This window comes from Pelmatolapia mariae, linkage group LG4 (genome assembly GCF_036321145.2).
Source record: "Pelmatolapia mariae isolate MD_Pm_ZW linkage group LG4, Pm_UMD_F_2, whole genome shotgun sequence".
Lineage (NCBI taxonomy): Eukaryota > Metazoa > Chordata > Actinopteri > Cichliformes > Cichlidae > Pelmatolapia > Pelmatolapia mariae.
The window spans coordinates 36,527,740-36,552,292 of record NC_086230.1 but is presented as its reverse complement, the minus strand read 5'-3'; the positions used below and the strand labels follow the sequence as shown (position 1 = coordinate 36,552,292).

General features: G+C 46.6%; 1 protein-coding gene across 2 annotated transcripts; it reads left to right on the top strand.

Annotated features, from left to right (window-relative positions):
• The first annotated feature begins 1,645 nt into the window (after positions 1-1,645).
• Positions 1,646-23,092, top strand: cdc27 (cell division cycle 27). Of its 2 annotated transcripts, none has more exons than XM_063472634.1 (20): positions 1,646-1,789; positions 13,371-13,446; positions 13,538-13,685; positions 13,816-13,941; positions 14,032-14,129; positions 14,213-14,358; positions 14,434-14,654; positions 14,826-14,925; positions 15,450-15,559; positions 15,783-15,882; positions 15,985-16,165; positions 16,254-16,426; positions 17,048-17,200; positions 17,282-17,362; positions 17,492-17,619; positions 18,695-18,812; positions 19,409-19,537; positions 21,133-21,207; positions 21,391-21,520; positions 22,725-23,092. In XM_063472634.1, exons 1-20 carry the CDS (start codon positions 1,763-1,765, stop codon positions 22,811-22,813), a joined length of 2,409 nt encoding a protein of 802 aa, XP_063328704.1. In that variant the 5' UTR covers positions 1,646-1,762; the 3' UTR covers positions 22,814-23,092. The 2 variants fall into 2 exon arrangements, with proteins under 2 accessions (XP_063328704.1, XP_063328703.1); XM_063472633.1 differs by having other exon boundaries at positions 22,722-23,092.
• The last annotated feature ends 1,461 nt before the right edge of the window (positions 23,093-24,553 follow it).

The following is a 24,553-nucleotide window of genomic DNA, read 5'->3' as shown; positions in this document are numbered from 1 at the left end:
CACAACCCTCTTGCCGGGCCTTTTGGTTGTGAAGCTTCAGCATTCACAGTGTTTTTTTACTGACGTGTTTTATGTTGGACACCTTGGCCCCTGCAGGACATGGTCAGTTTTTTGTGTTCCAGGTGTTGTATGTTTGTTTTCTTACAGGTGCAGCAGTTACATTACATTGCATTTCTATTTGTACTTTATCCTTTTGTTCCATCTTCCCTTGTTGTCCTCAGGCATTGTCATACTGTATACTACACATAATGTAAGAACTGTAAAAACAAGAATAGAAATGAAGAAATAATCAGATAAAAGAAACACCTGAACAGGAAGAGCCTATAGAGAGTTTTTAGAGCTGACCTTGGAAAAGCAAAATGTGTTTGGCACCATGGTGCACTCAGATCATAATTCTGAAGCTGCCAGACAGGATTTAAAATAATAACTCTAAAGTGGTGTTAAACACAGACCTGATTTCAGACATCAGACCAAAAACACATGTAACACCCACCCAGGAAGTGACCAATATAAATCATGTCTCCCTTCACCCTCTCTGTGGAGGTCTGAGTTGGAAACAGGTGGGCCATCCTCACCATTCTGTGGCTGATGCAGGAACATCCATTCAGCCTCGACAGTCAGTTATTCTGCTATCAGATGAGCAGAGGGGAGCAGTAATGATACAACACCTTTCTACTGCAAGTCTCATTCAAAGTTAAATGAAGTGGCTTTTATTGTTATTTCAACCATGTACAGTGGTACAGCACAGAGTGAAAGGAGACATCGTTCCTCCGACACTCTGGTGCTCCCCATGACATATAACAGACGAACACAGGACTGCGTGAAGTGCAACGTGCAAAAATGGCAAAAAAACAAGACAGTGCAACTCTAGACAGAACAGGACGATACAGACACAAGACAACACAAGGCAGTGCAATGGAAATGTGCAAAATGTGCAAATAGTAACCTGGTGTCTGAAAGTGTGTGTGTGTGTGTGTGTGTGTGTGTGTGTGTGTGTGTGTGTGTGTGTGTGTGTGTGTGTGTGTGTGTGTGTGTGTGTGTGTGTATGAGTCATTCCAGTCACTGGGTGTTCAGGAGTCTGACGGCTTGGGGGAAGAACTGTTCTGCATCAGCGAGGGCCTGGATGCTCCGGTACCTCTTTCTTTTTGGCAGCAGGGTGGAGAGTGTGTGTGAGGGGTGTGTGGGTCCTCCACAATGCTGCTGGCTTTGCGGATGGAGCGGGTTCTATAAGTGTCTGTGATGGAGGGAAGAGAGGCTCCAATGATCTTCTCAGCTGCTCTCACTATCCATTGTAGGGTGTTACGATCCTATACGGTGCAGTTACCATACCATTCACACACAAACACATTGATGGATGTATTAGGAGAAACTCGGGGTTCAGGATCTTCCCCGAGGATAGTCAATCTCCCCAAGACCACAACCCCAGGTTATTTAAAGCCGCCATTGTAAATGGCTCACGACTTCATGTCAGCCAGTCTGCTGCTGCTGCTAACCAGTCTGAGCACCAGGAGGCGACAGAACACTGAACACCGCTGTAATGAGTTTTACCACCAGAGGGCGCAGGAGATACTTCGGCTTTCTCCGTTTGACAGTCGCTCATGTCCGTCGCGGCATTTTCCCTCCTCGGGTATCTTCGGCGATACTCGGTTGCTAACGGTCGGTATGTTCAAATGTTCGGCTGCAGCTCCTCCTGAGACTCAAGTGAAGAAAGAGCGGAGAGAAAAGAGACCCCCGGACCGGACAGAAGGAGTCTCAGAGCGGGATGACGGTGCTGCAGGAACCTGTCCAGGTATGAATACACATCTTTGGCTCGTTGTCACGCGTGGGGAGCGGAGCATGTATGAAGTTTGTGCCTGTCTCTGCGCCCCGGCCTTAGCGGCGGGTGCAATCCGTGGTGAGAGCGCTGTTCCTCGGCCGCAGGCCCTACAGAGGGCCGCTGACGGCACAGAGAGAGTTTTCTGCGATTATTGGTGGTCGTTAGTACCTTCTGTCACGGCCCGTTCGGGTCACGCAGAGCTGTTAATTTACACCCGGTACAGCTGAGATATTTTATGCTAGGCACCTTTAAAGATTTGTCAGATTAAGATTCCAGGTATTTCCGATCTAATTAAAGGGGAAATTGGTCAGTTTATTTGAAATTTCATGATTCGTTTTGTTCCGCACATCTTTTGGGCTCAGATCCAAAAAACGAACACGGTCTAATTTTAAAATAAAACCACCCGGAACCCGAGCAGGTCCATCTGAAGAGGCCTGAGTCCGGCTGAGGGGAAATGACCCGCAGAGAGCGAACAGACACTCTTTAAAGTCAGTGTTTCACCGGAACCAGCTGTGGGTGGGTCACTGACTGTGAGCAGAATTTGCCATAGAACAGGGCCCGATGTTCTCAGGTATATCACGGAGTTTCAGATGTGTGCAGGTGAGAGTGCCGAGAGAAACTGTTGGATTTCAAATGGAGTTCTGTGTTAGCATGACTCGGTTAGCAGCTAACGCAGTTGCTAACACTCAGCGGAGCTTCGGTGAGGAGGAACTCTGCTTTAAAGTTCATAAAACGATGAAATCCGTTCCCTGGGAGTCTGTTAATGTCAGAGTCTGACCGCAGATCAGCGGCTACAGATGAAGGTATCCCGCGGCCCTTAGACTCTCACAGCTAACACAGGCTAATGGCAGCTAACTGCCCGGTAACATGAACCGCCGTTAGCTGTTAGCCGTTAGCTGCCATGTCAGCCGCAGACTGATGGGTAATGTCTCCTCACAGGTGTGTTTGTGATTTCACTCAGGTAAACTGTGACTGCAGAGTTAAAGTGAAGTGACGTCAGTAACGGAACAGCTGCAGTGATCGATCAGCGCATTGATCAATAACTTTCCTGAGTTTGACCTGATCGATAACAGTCTGGCATAAACACGGCCTGTCTCACATGATGCTCTCAGGTGTATGTTTGGAGTGCTGACCAATGGCAGCACACAGAGTGTTGATCTAACTGCGGTATTGGCTATTGATTATGTATGGCTCGGTGTTAGCAGGTACAGGTGACACAGCCTTCATTTTAACCTGGAGTCAAAAACTGTTTACAGTCAGGTAAACCTGTACTGCTCGTAGTCCTTCAGCTTTCTACTGATCAATACCAGCGTTTGATCAATAACTGTGTGTTTTCTGTTGAAATACACTGATTATAGCTGAGTGTGGGAGGAGATCTCTGTTTCTCACAGCAAACTGAGCCAGAACTCCTGGCTGTGGATTTAATGCAAAATGAATCTGAGAAGCTGCACAGATACACACACACACACACACACACACACACACACACGTGTGTGTACAGCAGGCTTACAGAAGCTCGTCTGTGTCTCCAGATGTGGAGGTGAGACACATCTGTGCAGCTGTGTGTCTGGTAACGATGGTCAGTGACTGAAGTTGGATGTTTTCTGCTCTGCTTGCTGTCATCGCATTGTTACAGTGAAGCGGGCAAATACATTTATGATGTCACTGCGTGTCGTTGTGTCGTAAGTGGTGAGAACGGTGCTGTCTCTATGGAAACAAGCGGCTCTGCTTCTTTATCCAACTTCAGACGGCCCAGATGTCCACACTCTAACTCTTCCCACCTCCTTTTCAGCGGCGTCCTCATCTTCAGAGCCTTGTCTGTGTTTTGGGACGTTGTCACTTTACTTTTCATTGATGTTTTCTGACATCATTTCCTCTTTCTCACTCAGGCTCCTACTGTTAGGACAGGTGTGGTCCTTCCACGCTCTGTGGCTCAGCCTATCCTGACCTGGCTTTGGTAGGGTGGGCAGTTGGAGGGTCGTACCAATCGGAGCCCTTGAGCTCTGGATTCTGAACTCCTTGGTTCATAATTCATACAGAAATCACTCGTACGTACTGTGTGGTTAGGTGCAGCAATCATCAAGGACAGAAAAATAATATGTTTTTCTTCTTTTTTAAATCACATTCCTGTTTTGGATAGAAGAATATGAACAAAAATGGATACGGGAATCTCATCCTCTTCCTCCTCACCTTAAGCCTCAATCCTGGACTGTAGTTGGGGCTCTAACATAAGAAATCCTACAAGAACGTATTTAATCTCAACATTGTCACATTGAGTTGCGGTCAGCAGATCAGACATGCGAGCGTCTGAGACATGGCTGAACAACAGCATGATGTCTGTTGGGTCTGCGCTTTACAGGCCCCGCTGGTTTAGAGACTCATTCCCGTGAACAAAGCAAGACCGGGCTCGATCCATTTTAACTTGCAAGGGGAGCCGATCGGACCAGGGTCTTGAAGCTGCAAGCTCCTCACCTGATCCCTCTCGCAGCTCTTTTATTAACTCAGTGATCACACAAACACCCATTGTAAAAACCCCCCTATAGGGCTTTGGAGTTCACGTCACACCGCAGTGCATTGTGGGATTGCGGCACCATCTTAGAAGACCACGAATCAAAACAAACACACTGTGTTGGAAGGACGACTGCCAGAACCATGCTTAAAATCAGCTGAAAAGTCAAAGGACTGTATCGAGACCGTTTGCGCCCGGACGCCAAGAGACGGTACTTGGAAAACATAGCGTGCATCGGTAATGTGGACCCGTATGAAATACGGCAGTGGAGTAGAAACCCTGAAGACCTACCGCCATTGTCCTACCCCGATACCTTCTCGTACCTTGTCTGTGGAGTCAGCGCATACACGGCGAATCATTTTCGGAATTACAAATCACTGGAGGCGCACATCTAATTCACAAACGGCTGGGTACAAGATTTGGCCATTTTTAAGCCTCCACGTTGTGAGTACGTTGACTGTATGACCAAGATACAGCCAGAGGTTGCACATAACATTGACTTCTCCTCAGCAGCTGCCCCAAAAAATTGCTCTAGATGAAAACATAAACACACCGTCCGCAAAAAAGGCAAATTCCACTTGCTACTCTGGAGTTGTCACCGATAAGCGACTCCATAAACACAACACAGTTCTGCTGCATCACACATTGGGATGTTTGTTCTAATTTTCTATGACCTCGGCGCATTGAAAATAAAACTAAAAGCCTATAAAGAGAAATATGAATTTCTTTAGAACTTACCGGAATGAAAATGTCGGGAGCACACCGACGAAAAATGATGGCAGAGAACTCGACATCAGCTCGTCTCACCGCTGCTATCCAAGCCTGACGTCTTCGTTTGGTAATATCAGATACATGAGATCCCTCGCGTTGCTTCCAGGAGGGGAGACGATAAAAAGAGCCCATTTTCCAGCTTATTCCCTTCCCGATCGTGCGATCTAACACTGCAACCAACAACACAGCAAGTACGAGCCATAGCTGATGTTTCCGTGTGCTTTCGCTCCTGTAGCCCTTTGTTTGACCTACTAACATGGTGGCTCGACCAAAAATTGTGGCCACGCTCCAAAGCCCTATGGTCACAAAAGGTTAAAACAGTGTGTGTGTGGGGGGGCGTGCGTTTCAGTGACTTCCTGCTGATCACAAAGGGTCATCTCCCCTCACTCCTCTATATGGCTTAGCTTTTACCATATACAAACACAGGTGAGGAGATAAAGAGCAAGAAGTAAAACATCCTCACTAAATAAGAAAGCCGAACCCTCACATAGGACGTGCCTACAGTTACACTATAGCCCCCCCTCACCATTCAACAGGCTGGGGAGGAGAACAGAAACAGAAGAATGTCTTTGATCATACAGTTTAAGGCAAGGCTTACAAATTTAAGTACAATAATGGCAACATGTAACAATTTCTACCTAACAATCTCACAAGCTGAGGTCATGCCAGGTAACATTAGACTGTAGTGTCTTTAAACCAGTGGTTCCCAAACTTTTTTTGCCAGGCCCCCCTTTTTTACAAGAAAAATGTTCGCGCGCCTCCCCCCCCCCCCCTGCACAAACACATCCTCCAAACACACACACCCATATTTTGTTTACAAACTCCATTGCGGTTTATTTCACACCTCAAACATTTAGTAAACAATTAAGCAAATACAAGTAAACGGCAATAAATTACAGGTAGTAATAAAATATATATTTTATTTTATTACTTATTTTATTACGTAAAAGAGTTAGTAGTATATACTACTAACTCTTTTACACTACGTCCACACCTACACGGGTATTTTTGAAAACGCAGCTGTTTCTATGCGTTTGGGCCTTTCGTCAACACGTAAACGGCGTTGCGATTCACCGAAAATGGAGATTATTTAAAACTCCTTTTTTGCGTTTACGTGTGGACGAGGAATGCAGAGTTCGTCACGCAACGTCAAAGGCATGTGCCTCTTTTCACGTCACGCTGTGCGCGCCACGTTATTGTTTACATGAGCTGGATTGCAGAATGGCAGATAGAGACAAAATACTGTTAATCTGACTATCTTCAGGTTTTACATACACACGCAGTTACTGTCCCTCCATTTAGAAAGGCAGAGGCGTCACGGTGTAATTATTTTACGTGTAGTTGTTTTTTTTCCTGTGTAATAATGTTCAACATTTCTATCAATACATTTTTCAAAAAATGTCTCTCTGTGCAAAATAGGTTCAAAAACAAAAACAGCTGTGGGATCCTGTTTGTCTGTGATTTGAACCGGGGGAACAAATTGCGGCAGGATCAGCCTGATATTATTTGTATCCTGCTGTAACTGTATAAAGAGCTAACATCTCCAACATGTCAGGAGTAGTTAGTTATTACAAGAAGTGTTTGTGAACTAAAAATCAAGAATGTGGGATGCTGTTTGTCCGTGATTTGGAGAGCCCAGCGCGTGCTCCCGACGCAGGGAAAACTAATTTTGCAGGGGAGACCTACCTTGGCACTTGTGCAGGTGAAGCCAAAGGGAAGACATGCTTCACCATATTTTCTAGTCTTTGGCTTAGAAGGAAGTTGGTTTGAAAACATATTTGGCGATGCTTCATCTCCTGCTTTGCGTTTGTGTGGGAGCCCTGTCGAAAACCTGTCCATTATGCTAGCAGTGTCCAAGCGCTCTTTTTTTTCTTTTTTTCTTCTTCTTTTGGGGCGATCGTGGCTCAAGAGTTGGGAGTTCGCCTTGTAATCGGAAGGTTACCGGTTCGAGCCCCGGCTCGGACAGTCTCGGTCGTTGTGTCCTTGGGCAAGACACTTCACCCGTTGCCTACTGGTGGTGGTCAGAGGGCCCGGTGGCGCCAGTGTCCGGCAGCCTCGCCTCTGTCAGTGCGCCCCAGGGTGGCTGTGGCTACAATGTAGCTGCCATCACCAGTGTGTGAATGTGTGTGTGAATGGGTGGATGACTGGATATGTAAAGCGCTTTGGGGTCCTTAGGGACTAGAAAAGCGCTATATAAATACAGGCCATTACCATTACCATTTTCATACCGCGACCCCCCTGCAATGGCTCTGCACCCCCCCCTAGGGGGCGGGCTCCACACTTTGGGAACCTCTGCTTTAAACTAATTTCCCTCTGATCAACAGTTTGATTACGTTCTCACATCACGAGAGTTTATTTGCTAAGTGCCACTGAGATAGATCCACTTTAAAAGAAGTTTCATATACGGCCGTGAGGAGAAGACAAACTAACAGCAGCGCTGTACTGGGCAGCTCACCTCAGTGTCGCTGTCATCAATCACAACTGAGCTACGTCGACTCGGGGCTGGGATCATCACTGATTTCGACAGCTGATTCGAAGGTCCCGACTCGGTTAGATTCAATGACATTGTGACTCAGTCAGAAATGTCATGATGATGATCATATTTCTTGGATGTGTACTGTCAAAACGACCGTCTGAACCTTGTAAATGAAAAACATTTAATTCTAAATTATTTGAACGTTTCTCTGCGATTACAGACTCAGTGTGAACTATCTGTGCATGAAAACAAAGCTGACACTGTGAGACCTCATCAGAGGTGTGAGCATCACAGCAGAGGCCCTGTGTCAAAGTAACTGAGGATAAAACACAGGCTCTGGCATGGTCTTGTATAGCAGATAACCCATCCATCCATTCTCTTTTCAGGGTCGTGGGGGGCTGCAGCCTGTCCCAGCTGTCATAGGGCGAGAGGCGGGGTCCACCCCGGACAGGTGTCTGTCAGAGGGCTAACACATAGACACACAGACAAACATTCACCCTTTGAAAATATTCTGCAGTAGATCAAAAAATGAACAAAACCATGAATCAACATCTGAACATAACCTGTAGACTGGTGCGTAATAAGCAAGCGAATAATGCAGAAAACAGATTTGTTTGGAGACTAGTCCGGAAACACAAAGAGAGAGAGAGCTGTGCAGGAAGTGTGATTTTTTTTTTTTTAACATGGTGGGAGCAAGAATTCATGTTGATGTTTTTTCAAACGTGAAGCGTAGTTTGGATCTTCTCCTGCTGCTGCTTCACTGACTTTTCAGAATCAGAGTACTTTAATCATTCTTGTTTACAGTAAAGTTGGGCGATATGTAAAAATTTTCCAACAGACAATCATCAGTCCAATAATTGACGATGGGTGATATATTTGCGCATGCGCAGACATTATGATGGGCGGAGCAATGTAATCATGCACGGACTGATTTGAAGACCAAACATGGACGAACTAATTTCCCAAAAAATTAGGGCTGTCAGCGTTAACACGTTAATCCGGTGTTGACGCGATTAAAATTTGTAACGCTCTCAACCCATCTGAAGCGCAGAATGAACAAACTTTGGACAAACTGCCCGGAATGCGTTGACAGAGACGTTTCAGGGATTTTGACTCAGTCTGGTCCTGATGGGTTAGTTGTTAATCGCGTTTGTTGCATGAGCATGTATGTGTTCACCATCCGGCTGAGTATGCTAGGCTATCAGCAGCTTCTGCAGCTCTATCAACAAGTGTTTGGGTGCTCTCTGAGGAGGGGGCATTTGCTCGCAGATGAAAGAGGGTGCTGTTAAAACAGCGCTATTATTGTTTTTTCTGTTGGCTGGATCTATTAGCGCCATCATTATTAGCAAACTTACTCATGGGCAAATATATCAGAATGATGGGCGATAGGCTGATAGTGGATAGATTCGTCCAATCGCCCAACCCAATAACAGTAACATACAAATTACAGTATTTTATAAAGTTTACAAAATATAAGAAATAGCTCAGTTATAAATATTACAGAGATGAAATATACACGATCAACATTTTACTCTAACCTGTGAAACTTTGTCATTTGTTATTTTACTGCAAAAGGCTGTAGTTAGGTGGAGGAGTTCAATTATATCCACAGGCAGGAATGATTTCCTGTGTCGTTCAGTGATGCATTATGGGTAATCTCAGTCAATTCAATTCAATTCAATTCAATTTTATTTATACAGCGCCAAATCACAACAAAAGTCGCCTCAAGGCGCTTTATATTGTACAGTAGATCGCACAATAATAAATACAGAGAAAAACCCAACAATCATATCATATGACCCCCTATGAGCAAGCACTTTGGCGACAGTGGGAAGGAAAAACTCCCTTTTAACAGGAAGAAACCTCCGGCAGAACCAGGCTCAGGGAGGGGCGGCCATCTGCTGCGACCGGTTGGGGTGAAAGAAGGAAAACAGGATGAAAGACATGCTGTGGACGAGAGACAGAGATTAATAACAGATATGATTCGATGCAGAGAGGTCTATTAACACATAGTGAGTGAGAAGGTGACTGGAAAGGAAAAACTCAATGCATCATGGGAATCCCCGGCAGCCTACGTCTATTGCAGCATAACTAAGGGAGGATTCAGGGTCACCTGGTCCAGCCCTAACTATATGCTTTAGCAAAAAGGAAAGTTTTAAGCCTAATCTTAAAAGTAGAGATAGTGTCTGTCTCCCGAATCCAAACTGGAAGCTGGTTCCACAGAAGAGGGGCCTGAAAACTGAAGGCTCTCCCTCCCATTCTACTTTTAAATACTCTAGGAACAGCAAGTAAGCCTGCAGAGCGAGAGCGAAGTGCTCTAATAGGGTGATATGGTACTACAAGGTCATTAAGATAAGATGGGGCCTGATTATTTAAGACCTTGTAAGTGAGGAGCAGGATTTTGAATTCAATTCTGGATTTAACAGGAAGCCAATGAAGGGAAGCCAAGACAGGAGAAATATGCTCTCTCTTTCTAGTCCCTGTCAGTACTCTTGCTGCAGCATTTTGGATTAACTGAAGACTTTTCAGCGAGTTTTTAGGACATCCTGATAATAACGAATTACAGTAGTCCAGCCTGGAAGTAATGAAGGCATGAACTAGTTTTTCAGCATCACTCTGAGACAGGATATTTCTAATTTTAGAGATGTTGCGCAAATGGAAGAAAGCGGTCTTACATATTTGTTTAATATGTGCCTTGAAGGACATATCCTGGTCAAAAATGACTCCAAGGTTCCTCACAGCATTACTGGAGGCCAAGGTAATGCCATCCATAGTAAGGATCTGCTTAGATGCCATATTTCTAAGATTTTCAGGACCAAGTACAATAACCTCAGTTTTATCTGAATTAAGAAGCAGGAAGTTAGCGGCCATCCAGGTCTTTATGTCTTTAAGACATTCCTGCAGTTTAACTAATTGGTGTGTGTTACCTGGCTTCATGGATAGATAGAGCTGCGTATCATCTGCATAGCAGTGGAAATTTATGCTATGTCTTCTAATGATGCTGCCTAGGGGAAGCATGTATAATGTAAATAGAATTGGTCCTAGCACTGAACCCTGTGGAACACCATAATTGACCTTAGTGGGTGAAGAGGACTCTCCATTTACTTGAACAAATTGGAGTCTATTAGATAGATATGATACAAACCACTGCAGTGCAGTACCTGTAATACCTACAGCATGTTCTAATCGCTCTAATAAGATATTATGGTCAACAGTATCGAACGCAGCACTAAGGTCTAGCAGGACAAGCACAGAGATGAGTCCACTGTCAGAGGCCATAAGAAGATCATTTGTAACCTTCACTAAAGCTGTTTCTGTGCTGTGATGAGCTCTGAAACCTGACTGAAACTCTTCAAATAAGCCATTCCTCTGCAGATGATCTGTTAGCTGTTTGACAACTACTCTTTCAAGGATTTTTGATATGAAAGGAAGGTTGGATATTGGCCTATAATTAGCTAAGACAGCTGGGTCTAGAGATGGCAGTCTCTCGCTGAACATGCAGACTCATCATCAACAGTTTACGAACAGGGTTCGTACAGGTGCTTGAAACCCTTAAAGATTTGTGGATTTTGATATTGTCTTTTCAAGGTTTGAAGATTTCGGTTGTGGTGCTTAAAACAGCTGGAACCTGTAACTGTTTTTCATTCAGCACAAATAACTGTGTGAATAGTTTTCTTATCACATAGAGACATAAAATGAGTCGCAAGTTTGTCCACCTGGGGCTGCTTGCACCTCTGCATGTCAGTCTGCCCCCCCCCCAAACATTAGCAGGGATGGGTGCACTAACATTTTTGAGTATGTGTACATTACACATGCTAATTTTTAAAGTTATTATTGTTTTTTGCTAGCTATCAAACTCACTGGACAAATGATTGAAATGAACTGAGTGTGACGCAATACAGCAGCGCTACTATAACAGTTAGTTATGGTGATTTATGGAACTCGGTGTCTTTGGCAACACCTCAGGGGGAAACAATGCTAATACGATCCATACGTGCACAGAGTAGACACGTTTTTGTGCTCCCGAAGTTCCCCGGCTTTCATTCAAAACGTGTTTATTGTGAGCACCTACACATGAAACAAGCTCACACTGAGGCCTGTGGGCACTATCAGGAGACACATATGTTTCATACTTTAAGGCTGCCTGCTTATTTAAGGGAGATAATACATGATGGCTGTACATAATAATATCACAGATGATAGATTAGATGAACAGGTTTTTGATGCTCGTGCATTCTTAAAGTCTCCTATGTCGAATGAACTGAGTGAGTCATGTGTTCACAGCCCCTCCCAGTCAGAGCTGTTCTCCCTGCCTGTTTACTGTACATGATGTTATTAGCACAAACACTTTCAAGGTGATCATTTAGGACTTCAGCAATAATACACACAGCAGTGTAGTTAAACATCTTACAGTTTTATGTTGGCTGTCACACAGTAAAGAAGCATCAGTATCTGCTGAGAAGACTTTTTCATTTGGCCTGACTGTGTGTTGTTTTGTGGTGTTTGGTCCAGGTCTCTTGTTTTGTTGGGTGGTTGTTTCCAACAAGAGATGAATATCTCTAACAAGTTGATTTGTTCATATTTCCACATCTTAATTTTGAAGCTAAATGTGTGTTTTGAGTTGCTTTATATGCATATAAGGCAACTTGTGTCTCTGTGTTTTAACAAAAGGCAACAAAGGTGTTTAAGCCAAGGGTGTTTTGCTTTAAATTTCTCATGGTCTTACTGAGGTGATGTGAGGTGAAACATGGATTCTTTTTTTTTTTTTGGTAATGTGCTCGAAAATTAACCTTAAAAGTGCTTAAAAGGTGCTTGAATTTGACCCTGACACAGGCCTGTATGAAACACTCCACAGAGCTGGGGGACACGGGAGGCTATCTCGGGCGGAGACTAAACCTGTGAGGCGTCGGCTTTCGGCACCCGACGGCGTGACCGTGCCGTCAGGTGAACCTGTTTCCACATGTTTTAGGGGATTTGTTGACCTGGTCTTTCTTTTGTGAGCTTTAAGCTGATTCTGGAGTTTCAAAACACATTTATATTTAAAAATCGATGTCAGGATTTAATTCATCGATATTGTGTTATTCAAGTTGAATCAGGAAATCTTTTTTTTTTAATTTTTTTTTATTTTAAAGCCCAGCCCTAGTTGACTTGTTGAAATAAAAACATACAATCAGGTAAATAAATACCTGAGCAGTGAGCGTGAGCACTTGACCCAGTGACTGAGGTTTGTTATCGTGACACAAAACACTGATAAGCATGAAAATTCATATCTCATCCACTATCATTTGAGGGTTCGTTGGTAACGTGGTGAAAATCGTGTGACATGAAGTTGGGCAGGGTTACACTCCACAGCATCAGCGAACACAGTCGGGGGGGTAAGTCAGCGTCAGCCCTCCCTGGCCCAGTGTCTCCACATAGTGAGCAAGATGCTTGTTACGACAGCGTATTTACACTTGTTTATTCACTTTAGCTACATCTACATGTTTAGCAGGTTTTTCACTGTTTCAGGATTATTGTCCAGAGTGGCCGACAAGTTAATGTCATGTGGTAAGCTATGGCACGGCTAGCATACGCGGCTAACTTCAGGAATTATTGCGAGCTCCGTGGTCCACCGTGGCAGTGATGATGCGACTCTTCGATTCAGTGCCTCTGGTACCAATGAGCTCATAAAGAGTCAAATGAATGTCGGGCACACCTGAGGCCAGCGCATTGCTCCGGACCCCCGACAGTTTATCATGTGACCTGTTGTAAGATGACTTGCCCCTCCCAGCTGCGCCTCACCTGTCTGTCTCTGTCAGGCTGCAGTGTGGCAGGCTCTGAACCACTACGCCTACCTGGACGCTGTTTTCCTCGCAGAGAGGCTCTACGCTGAAGGTAACACCTGTCTGTGTGTCCACATACACTCCTGTCAGTATCTGTGTCTCACCCGTGTGTCTCACCTGTGTGTCTCACCTGTGTGTGTCAGTGAGGTCAGAGGAGGCGCTTTATCTGTTGGCCACATGTTATTATCGCTCGGGGAAGCCCTACAAAGCCTACCGGCTGCTGAAGGCTCACAGTTGCTCCACGCCGCAGGTTCGATTCCTGCTGGCAAAGTGCTGCGTGGAGCTCAGCAAGTAAGAACACATGGACACACACACACACACACACACACAGGTAAATGTAAAAGTAGTCAGAAATGATAAACATCAGGAAATAGAATCCATTCGGACCCCGCCTCTCTGACCCCGCCTCTTTGTCTCTCAGGCTGGCGGAAGGAGAGCAGGTTCTGATTGGTGGTGTGCTGAACAAACAGAAGAGTCAGGATGACATCATCACAGAGTTTGGAGACTCGGCCTCTTTCACGCTATCTTTACTGGGGCACATTTACTGGTAAGAACCAAACTCACCTGCGCTCCACAGGTGAGGATGCTTAGGATGCTCTGCTGACTCACCTGTCTCTCTCTCTCTCTCTGTGAGCAGTAAGACAGATCGTGTTGCCAAAGGTGCCGAGTGTTTTCAGAGGAGTCTAACTCTCAACCCGTTCCTCTGGTCGCCTTTCCAGAACCTCTGTCACCTAGGTAACGCACACATCCTCCTGTGGAGTCACGAGCACTGTCAGGCTCCACGTGACTTCAATTGCACTTGATGCTCTGTGTTCTAGGAGAGAAACCAGACCCAGATCAGGTGTTCAGGTTGTCCTCGCTACAGAACTGCTCCATTGCCCCGCCTCCACCATCTGTAAGCCCTGCCCAGAACTCCTCCCATAGATTAGACACCGCCCTCATGGAGACGCCACAGGACACGCTGGTGAGCAATACACCTGCAGCGCGGCTGTTTGACCTTTGACCCATGAGCAGCTGACAGCGTTTTTTTCTTTTTTAGGAGTTGAATCGTCTGAATCTGGAATCATCAAACGGAAAGCTGGCGTCTGATTTGTCCGTCTCCTACATCGACTCCTCCCTCATCTCTCCAGAAACCGGCTCCTTATTGGGTAACACGGTTTCCATGGCGTCAGCTGGCTCACTTTTAGCTAAACAGAACAAGCCCAAGAGTGGGCGGAGTTTACTTGGAGGTCCTGCAGCCCTCAGCCCACTAACGCCAAGGTGAGTACAACACCTGCACAGGTGAGTTGGAGTCTTACCTTTGCAGCTGGAAGTGTGTTTACAAACTGTGTGTGTGTGTGTGTGTGTGTGTGTGTGTGTGTGTGTGTGTGTGTGTGTGTGTGTGTGTGTGTGTGTGTGTGTGTGTGTGTGTGTGTGTGTGTGTGTGTGCAGCTTTGGCATCCTGCCCTTGGAGCCCAGCCCAGGAGACCCCACATATCTACAGAACTATTCATCCACTATGGAAACACAAACTACAGCCCCCAGCAAGAAGGTAACAGCACACACACACACACACAGACAGGAGTGTCTGTGATTTCACCTTTGGGTTTTGAGTTCTGGAGCTGAAACGAGCCAATCAGGAAGATGTTTGCTCATGTAACAGACAGGAGTCGCCCCCTGCTGGTCACCAGTCAGCTGTGTAGAAGCTTTGAATAATAACAGAGATGTAACAAACAGGAAGCACATTACTGTCATACTTCACACGTAACCTTCATAACATCATCAAATGGCTCGCACTAAACACTGCATTTCAAAATAAGGCACTTCCTGTCAACACCTTTGATCTTAATCCTAACTCAGGGGTTCTGAAATAAATAACAACAATGACATGTTTCAGTTTTTCCTGCATGACCCCAGTAATGTTCACAACAAGGCTAGTACAGGTTAAACACTTCCTGTTCACCTCACACTGCAGGAAGTTACATCATTCTCTTTGAGAAACACAAACAGTCCCGAGCCGTAGGATGATATCCACCCCTCTCCCTCTGCTCACCTGTACCTGTCTCTTCGTCTCAGGCTGTTTCCAGGATCAGTCAGTCCAAGTCTGTCTTCAGTCAGAGCGGTAACAGCAGAGACGTTCTCCCCATCCCCTTCAACCAATCGCAGACCTCTGCACCTCACAGCAGGTAACTATGGCAGCCAATCACAGAACCTGCTGCACAGCAGGCATCAGTGCCGACTGCCTGATGATCCAAACGTGTCGGCCCTTCAGCTGCTCTGATCTTCTTTAGGTGATCTTCAGAGGAGAAGCTGAAAATTGTATATGATGACTCGTAATTTCACTTTACCACCTCTGATGGACTTGCAGGTACCAGTGTGTCCACCTCTGATCACCTGTCTGTGTTTCAGTGGCTCTCCTCAGGTCCTCAGTCCCAGCATGTCGGGGCCGCCAAATGTTCAGCCCAGAAGAAGCTCCAGATTGTTTACAAGCGCCAGCTCTACTGCCAAGGTACTCACTGTAGTGCTCACTGTAGTACCACCACTACATCCTGTAGTAGCACCTGTTTGGTGCCTCCAGCCTTCCTCCTGACCGTCCTCCTCCTCTATGCAGGAGAACAGTAAGAAGCTGAAGATGAAGTTCCCGACAAAGATCCCGAACAGGAAGACGAAGTGTAAATCGGCGAAGACGTCCAACAGCAGCAACCTGAATGAGAGCCTGGACATCCTGAGACTGGATCCCAGCCTGAGTCTACCTGAGACAAAGATCCCACAGTACCAGAGGGCCGCCGCAGGTATGCCTCCAGGCTCCGCCTCCTCCAGGGCTGCTGTAATCGGTGCAGGAAGTACAGTTTATGTCACGCACCTGTTATATGTTTTCAGACAGCATAATGGCGTTGCTACGGGAACTGGGACGGGGCTACCTGGCGCTGTGCTCATACAATTGCAGAGAAGCCATAAACATCCTGACCTCGCTGCCCCCCCAGCACTACAATACCGGCTGGGTCCTCACGCACATCGGCAAGGGCTACTTCGAGCTGGCCGAGTACACACAGGTAACGCACACTCTTTTTTTCTTTTTAGGTGGCGTGACTCGCCTCTACACAGTGCTGTGCAAAAGTAACTTCCCTGCCCCAATGGCTGTCAGTGAGCGATTGTTTGAGTTCAGACTCTTTGGAGAGCCAATCAGAGGTGGAGTTGCTGGTGTGTTTCAGATCACCGTCCTGCTGCCCGAGTGCTCTTGAGCTTCAGGGTGTGAACTGATGGCTGGACATTCTGATCCTGCAGCAGCCCCAGACCGTCACACCACCACGTCTGACTGTAGTAATGTCTCCGTCAGTCTTTCAGACCCCCTCGGTTTGTCTTTAGATGGTGGTGTGACGTGCTGACGTGGTCTCATTAATCAGGCCTCATCGTGATTTAACAGCAGGGGCGGTTACCTTTGCACACAGGGCAGGTGTGTTCAGATAGATTGGTTGTACTAGCACCGCTGGCACTGGACTCAGTTTTATCTGAAACGTATCTGCGTCACAGACATGGGGAGGGAAAAAATAAGGAAGGGGGCGGTGTCTTTGTGGTCATCTCATGGCGCACCTGCAGACCGCCTCCAGCCCAGGTGAAGCCTCGTTTGGATACTTCTGGTGCTTGTCTGTTGTCATGACGATGTGTGTTTGTAGGCGGAGCGTATGTTCAGCGAGGTGCGCAGGATCGAGTCGTACAGAGTAGAGGGGATGGAGATTTACTCGACCACGCTGTGGCACCTGCAGAAAGACGTCGCCCTGTCGGCGCTGTCCAAAGACCTGACCGACATGGACAAGAACTGTCCCGAGGTAAGGAGCTCACCTGTCCAGGTCAGAAACCCACTGATTGTGTGACACTGAGACACATGTGCTGTGTGTGTGTGTCTACAGGCCTGGTGTGTAGCAGGAAACTGTTTCAGCCTGCAGAGAGAGCACGACATCGCCATCAAGTTCTTCCAGAGAGCCATCCAGGTATGCCACGGTTACCAAGCGCTGATTCTGGGAAGAAGGTCTCCGGTCAGCTGGAGCCACCTCACCTGCACCGAAATGGTTTTGTGTTCTGGGTCAGCTGATGTCCCTCCCTCTCTGTACCTGTCTCAGGTGGACCCGGGCTTCGCGTATGCGTACACTCTGCTGGGTCACGAGTTCGTTCTGACAGAGGAGCTGGACCGAGCTCTTGCCTGCTTCAGGAATGCCATAAGAGTCAACAACAGACACTACAATGCCTGGTACACTGACCCCGCCTCCACATTGACCACGCCCACTGACAGTACATGTATAAAGGTTCCACCACGGGGCCCTGCTCTCCCCGACAGGTGTAGCCTCTTTAGAAACAAGTGATTCATGTTTTTAGAGCATGTGTGCTCGTTTCCCAGTTAGCCAACCAGTGACAGAACTGCTAACATAAACTAATGTTACTAAGCAACCAACCAACCGGGTGATGTCATGCTCTGTTGCCTGACATGGGGCTGCTCTAAAAATCTTTAACCGGGGGAATCAAATGTTCAATACAGTCATATCTGGAAAGATCATTTCATGTCAGTTACTGATGATCCGTCATCAGCCAGGGCTTTATTTTGATGGGCGCACCATGGGGCCAGTCACATGCAAAGACAAACTGGGATCATACCATTATGTGAAAGAAGGAAGGAGGAGGGGGGCAGATGCTCCGAGACAGCAAGTGTAGTGGTACAGACTAGGTACACAGAGACATGTGGGAAGACACAAGTGAAAATGTGAAATGAGCAGCTTTACAGCTGAGAGCAGAACCTACACTGCAGGCGTTTTCCAGAGTGGAGCACAAAAGCTCTCAAACTCATGTTAGAAGTAATGAAAACACAGTAAAAGAGTAAAGTTACAGTTCAGTATTGATTGGTACATAAAATCAACTGTATACAAAGTGTTTATGTGCGCACAGGTCCGCAGGCCTGAACATGATGAACTTTCACCTGCTGCTCACCACAAACACGCAGATATATTTTTTTCTAACGACTACAGTCAAACGACAGTCTGTGGAGTGAGGTAACACAACTTGTATTTATCGTCACAGCAGCTTTTTCTTCATCATTTAAAAAAACGTAAATATTTCTTGGTCAATCATGACTGAACATCATAGTGGGCTGTCTGTGGGCCGCACTCCTGCTTTAAACACTTGTTCTCCGCATTCATAGACACTGACACCAGATGTTTTCTTAAAAACCCGTAATGATGGTTTTTAATCTTCTTCATTGTGTGTGTGTGTGTGTGTGTGTGTGTGTGTGTGTGTGTGTGTGTGTGTGTGTGTGTGTGCGTGCGTGCGTGCAGGTATGGTCTGGGAATGATTTACTACAAACAGGAGAAGTTTAACTTGGCCGAGATCCACTTTAAGAAAGCCCTGAGCATCAACCCTCAGAGCTCTGTGCTGCTCTGCCACATCGGGGTGGTAAGTCTTCACACGCCCACTGGGGGCGCACCTGAGCACGTGCAGAATGAACCTTTACAGCTCCATTTTTTTAGATGTTTACAAGATTTATGCGTGAGAGGGATGTCACGGCACCATGGGCCGCTTTACAGCATCCTCCATTTTGGTTTGGGGCGTGAAGCGAGCAGTTGTCTCGTGAGAGCCTTACTTCCACCTGCTGGTTCTCCACACAGGAGACAAACTAATAAACATCAACTAACAACTGCTCTGAAGAAGTAACCTTGAGACATTAAAAAGAAACCACTGAATGGGTGATTTGAAGTGTATGGTCCAATTTTAGAAATTACTTTAGTTTTTGGAGGTTATTTAAACATATCGTCTGTCATTATAGAGCCAAGAAGTATCATATCCCTCAGCCCCGGCTGGATTTATCTAAACTGTTTTTGTCTGAAGCTGCATTCACTCGTGTTCAGTGAGGAACAACTCAGAGTGCCCCCTGCTGAGCCCTGAATGAACTGCAGCCTGTTTCTGACCAGTGAGACTAATGAAGTGCAATGACTGCAGCAGATGAGCTGTTAGCTCGTAGCACTGACCCTCTGCTGTGTGTGTGTGTGCAGGTGCAGCATGCTCTGAAGAAGTCTGATGCAGCCTTAGAAACATTGAACCGAGCGATCGGTATTGACCCCAAAAACCCACTCTGCAAGTTCCACAGAGCCTCCATCCTATTCGCCAACGACAAGTACAAGGTAATCAATACTGTGATCAATACTTGCCAGAACTGACTGTGATGAATGTAATGGGCTCTAATGGGTGGACAGCTTCGTGGTGTGTCACAGCTGCTGGTTTGAAAACACACTGAGGGTCTGAAAGCTGACAGGAAGTGGAACTGTGTGACATCACAAAGTGCTCTGTGGATTAAAAACCAGAGCCAGTGACCAAACTCCCTGATCAATACTCTTGATTTTGCCTGTTCTGTAATCAGATTACATAAAGCATGACCTTTGACCTTTGTCTGTGTGAAGTCATGTTATTCATACAGAAACATAAAAACATTTCAAATGTTAAAACTGAGAAAATGAATCCTTTTAATAAATCGATGAGCTCGTGAATGAGAATCAGCACGGTCCTCAGCCAGGAAAGGGTGCAGCGCCCACTCAGGGACAGCTCCTGCTCCAGGTGGGGGAGTTTAAGTATCTCAGGCTTTTGGGGATTGATGGGAGAACGACAGATGGATTGGTGCTGCAGTGATGCGGACGCTGTACCGGTCTGTCAGGGTGAACAGAGAGCTGAGTGCATCTACGTCCCTACCCTCGCCTATGGTCACGAGCTGTAGGTCGTGATGGAAAGAACGAGATCGTGGGTACAAGTGGCGGAAATGAGCTTCCTCCGAAGGGTGGCTGGACTCTCCCTTAGAGATGGGGTGAGAAGTTCAGCCATCCTGTAGGGGCTCAGAGTAGAGCCGCTGCTCCTCCACATCGAAAGGTTCGGGCATCTAACAAGGATGCCTTGGTGAGGTGCTCTGGGCAGGTAGGACAGCTCTGTGTTTCCTCTGTAACATCAGTCTACAATGGTCTGTTGGAGGATTCCAGCTGTTCAGCAGTCCTGGCTCTGCTTCGTCCTGTTGTTGCTTACATGATGCTACAGATGTTGTCAGCTGGTCAGAGATCTGGACTGCAGGCGGGCCGGTTCAGCGGCCGTGCGGCTGGGACAGATGCAGTCTGCAGTTTAGCGTCGTCCTGCTCAAACATGAAGGCCTCCTTGAGACGCACGTCAGCACAGAGCAGATGTTGCTTTAACGTCTGTTTATACCGTAGAGCACTGATGGAGCCTTTCCAGATGTGCCAGCTGTCAGCTCCACAGCTGCTGAGGGCCCCCATCAGAGCTGCAGGCTTTGACCTGAGCTCTGATGGACGCTCTCTCTCCTCTTGGACGCAGCATCCATGTTTGGACGCAGCATCCATGTTTGGACGCAGCATCCATGTTTGGACGCAGCATCCATGTTTGGACGCGTCTGACCTCAGATCAGTTTTAAAGGAGCTTTGATGTTTCTCTATCGTGGTCACATGTGGCTTCTTCTCTGCATGATGCGTGGACTGCACGCTGAGTTCTCATTGGTTGATGACGGCATCAGAACAGGAAAGGGAGCGACAGCAGCATTCACTGCAGTGTAAATGAGCAGGGAAAAAGGAGCATGAGAACCTCAGACAACAGCAGGAGGCCACACGCCACTTAGACGGCGCCCCCTGCTTTTAGACGCTTGTACTGTTGTCCTGTCTGCCCCTCTGATCTGTGTGTGTGTGTGTGTGTGTGTGTGTGTGTGTGTGTGTGCGCGTGCGCGCAGGCGGCTCTGCAGGAATTGGAGGAGCTGAAGCAGATCGTTCCTAAAGAGTCGCTGGTTTACTTCCTCATTGGAAAGGTAAGTGTGACCTGTGACCTTTGACCTCTTCTGTCATCAGAAACGCTGTATTCACTGAAAGCTGTCCAGGTGTGGAGAGAAATTAAGCAGCTAGTCAGAGCAATCCTTCTTGGAGCAGCTGTAAGCCTGTAATTTCCTGAGGGATGAATAAATGTTCTGATGACTGTGACACCTGTGCCTCAGGTGTATAAGAAGCTGGGTCAGACTCACCTGGCTCTGATGAACTTCAGCTGGGCGATGGACCTGGACCCTAAAGGAGCCAACAACCAGATCAAGGAAGCCATCGACAAGAGATACCTGCCTGAGGACGAAGGTACGCACTGTTGCCACTGTTTGGTGATGTCATACGCAGACAGGAAGTAGTCCATACTCATCTTTAAATGATGTCGTTTTACCGTCTGTAGTCCTGGGTTTGATTCTTCTGTAGAATCACTGTGTTCAGCACCACTTCACAGAACATGTATTCACAGCAGAAAAGTGTGAACGTGTTTGACATCATTTTCAGAACTTTAAACGTAAATTTAAAATGTATGTAGAAATGTTGCAAACAATGAACTTTATGTAAAAACGCAGCAAGGGCCTCGGGCGTGTATTTAAACCCGTTACAGAAGCTGTCACAATAAGACGCCACGCAACTGATTTGTGTCACTCCACAAAGTAGTTCCTGTCCATCACAGGGCAGCAGGGCAGGTCACAGCCCTGACACCTGCAGGTGTATCCCTCCTCCTGTTGTCCACCTGGGCCCATGTCCGAGTGTTGTCCTTAGAAAATCTCGTTTTTCCCCGTAACTCTGGTTTTACTCGGCCAGTCAACACCAAGTCAGGTTTACAGTTTGAATTTTCAACACAAGTGGAAACGGAGACTTGGCGAGGCTGCGTTGCCATGTGACGCGGACACGCCGGTGCGTCCGTCAAGCGTTAAAGATCCCGTATCTCTGTTAAAATAAAATATTTCAGGGCGTTTCCTAAATTGGGCTTTTTGTCAAATACTGAATTTTGGAGTGTGTGGATCAAACGCAAAAGAAAACACTTGTACCTGGAAGCATCGAGGACGTCATTTCCACCCCACAGAAATGAAAAACCGCTGCTGCGGCACGCTGGGTGCCTAGCAACACGATTGTTTACACACATTTTGACATGAAGCAACTGTAACACGAGCCAGACCGAGCTAGCTGTGATTGATAAATAAATATAAGAGATGAGTAATTACTGCCCGGCTCAAGATGGGATGTTGAGCAGAGCGTGTGAGCGAGCCGGGCGCTGATGAGCGACGAGGGAAGCGTGGCTGAACGCAGCCAAGTGAGAGCAGAGCAGCAGGAGCGGTCTCAGGCCTGAGGACGTGATGCAGTCAGAAGCCTTCTGCTTCTGCAGTCACTAGTTTGAAATGTGCTGATGTTTTTCTAACCGTTCATTATTTTAGCACACACATTATCCAGATTCATTTTGATCTTTCAAACGTTACTTATTTTATTCTGTTGTCAGCTTATTCCAAGTTTCTCACCTGTCTCCCTCCAGCAGCCGAGGTGGACGACAGTCAGGACAGCAGCATCATGACGGACGCCGACGACACGCAGCTCCACACGGCCGAGAGTGATGACGTTCTTTAACCACGCCCTTTGGCTCCGCCCCAACCCTGGCTTGAGCCAGTCCCTCCCCTGTTTTGATTGGCCAGAGGAGTACTGTTCCTAGGCAATGACAGACCTTCAGTTTAGTTCCGCCTCTCTCTCCATCCTCCTGTTGGCTGAAACGGACTGCTGCTGCCCGGAAGCCCCGCCCCCTGACACTTCCTTCCTGTCATGTCATCACAGCTGGGTTTTTTTTTTTTTAATGTTTTTGTTTTGTTTTTCATCCTGATGGAAATAATTAATAAACATTTAAACCCCGCCCACTGCTGTCTGCTTCCTCTGTAGCCAGTCAGAGCCCAGAGTCCTTTTACAGGAAGCAGGTTCAGCTAAAACGGAGTTTGCTAATATTACCATGGTAACAGGTAATGACTCAGATCGGTGAACCTTTCTTCACGTTTGTAACCAAAATCATTTCACTTCACACTTTAGGTTTATCGATGTGAAACTGTGGCTGACCTCTGACCTTTAACTGCTCTGTGAGTGAAGCTGGCATTAGATGACAGTAGAAACATTAGAGCAGCGTTTGCCATGAGGCTGTTCAGCTGTCAGTTTCTGAATAACAATGAAAATGAAAGGATCACGAACTGATCTGGAGTCTGTTGCCGTCAATGACCTGATCAGATTGTTAGATTTAAGGTCAAAGGTCAGGATTCGGCTTCATCTGATCTGGAAGGTGACCACAGACGGATTTGGATCAAACTTTATTCATTCTGCGATCACAACAGTATCCTGGCATCTGAGCTCCACTGATGATGGCGGTCTGTCACTCAGGGTGAACCCACAACTCTGCTGATCTCAGTTCAGCAACCAGAGTTTGTTTTTAAACTCGGGTTTTAGTGAATCTGCTTCCTGGATTAGGGCTCAGGTGAGTCACCACAGGTGTTAGATGGGAACATGATATCACGTTTCATGCTTTGCCTGAGGACATGCGTGCAGCGGAGGGAGATTTTAATTTCAGGCCAAAATGAAGCTAATCACGAGAGTGTGTTTAAATGGACATTAACGCATTTACATGGAAATTCCAGCATTTAAGGACCGTGGACCTGTGTGCTTTTTTTTGTTGTTTTGCTACTGTCTTCATGGATTTAACTATATTATCTGTCTGGTAATGCTACTTCTGCAGGCGTGTCCGTTTCATGTTTTGGAGAAGCAAAGTGAAATGCACACAGTGGACCGGCATGGCTATTACACGTTTTGCCGTTACACTGGGTTGTACAGGTGACGATTCTTGTGGTTTTGAGCTGATGTGGACTAATTGCTGCCAGTTTCATGTTGAAAGACATCCCATAACATCCATCCATTCGCTTCTGCTTATCCTTTTCAGGGTTGTGGGGGGCGCTGGAGCCTATTCCAGCTGTGATAGGGTGAGAGGCAATAAAAGGCTGCATGTAGCTGCTAACTGCAGCTCCAAATGAAAATTTTAAACTGATTTTGCCGCAATTGTGCATGTCCCATAATAGTCAACCTAAAAACCTCACTCTGACCTACCATGAACTGTTTACATCATCTGTCCATCCAGACAAGGGGCATCGGGGGTGGAGCCTATCCCAGCTGTACTCCAGTCTGTCACAGGTCTAACAGACAAGCAGATGTTTGGACTGTGAGAGGAACCCAGAGAACATGCACCAGCTGGGATTCAAACTTGGAACCTCACAACAGTGCTAACCAGTGTGTCTGATGTATTATTCAGAATGGTGTTTTTCTGGTTCGGTTTCATCTCCG

Excerpts from the sequence above, each read along its gene's own strand:
- cdc27 (XM_063472633.1), top strand. The coding sequence starts at position 1,763 with ATGACGGTGCTGCAGGAACCTGTCCAG. Across the intron at positions 13,686-13,815 it reads TGCTGCGTGGAGCTCAGCAA|GCTGGCGGAAGGAGAGCAGG; the intron begins GTAAGAACACAT and ends TTTGTCTCTCAG. Across the intron at positions 15,560-15,782 it reads ACCTCTGCACCTCACAGCAG|TGGCTCTCCTCAGGTCCTCA; the intron begins GTAACTATGGCA and ends TCTGTGTTTCAG.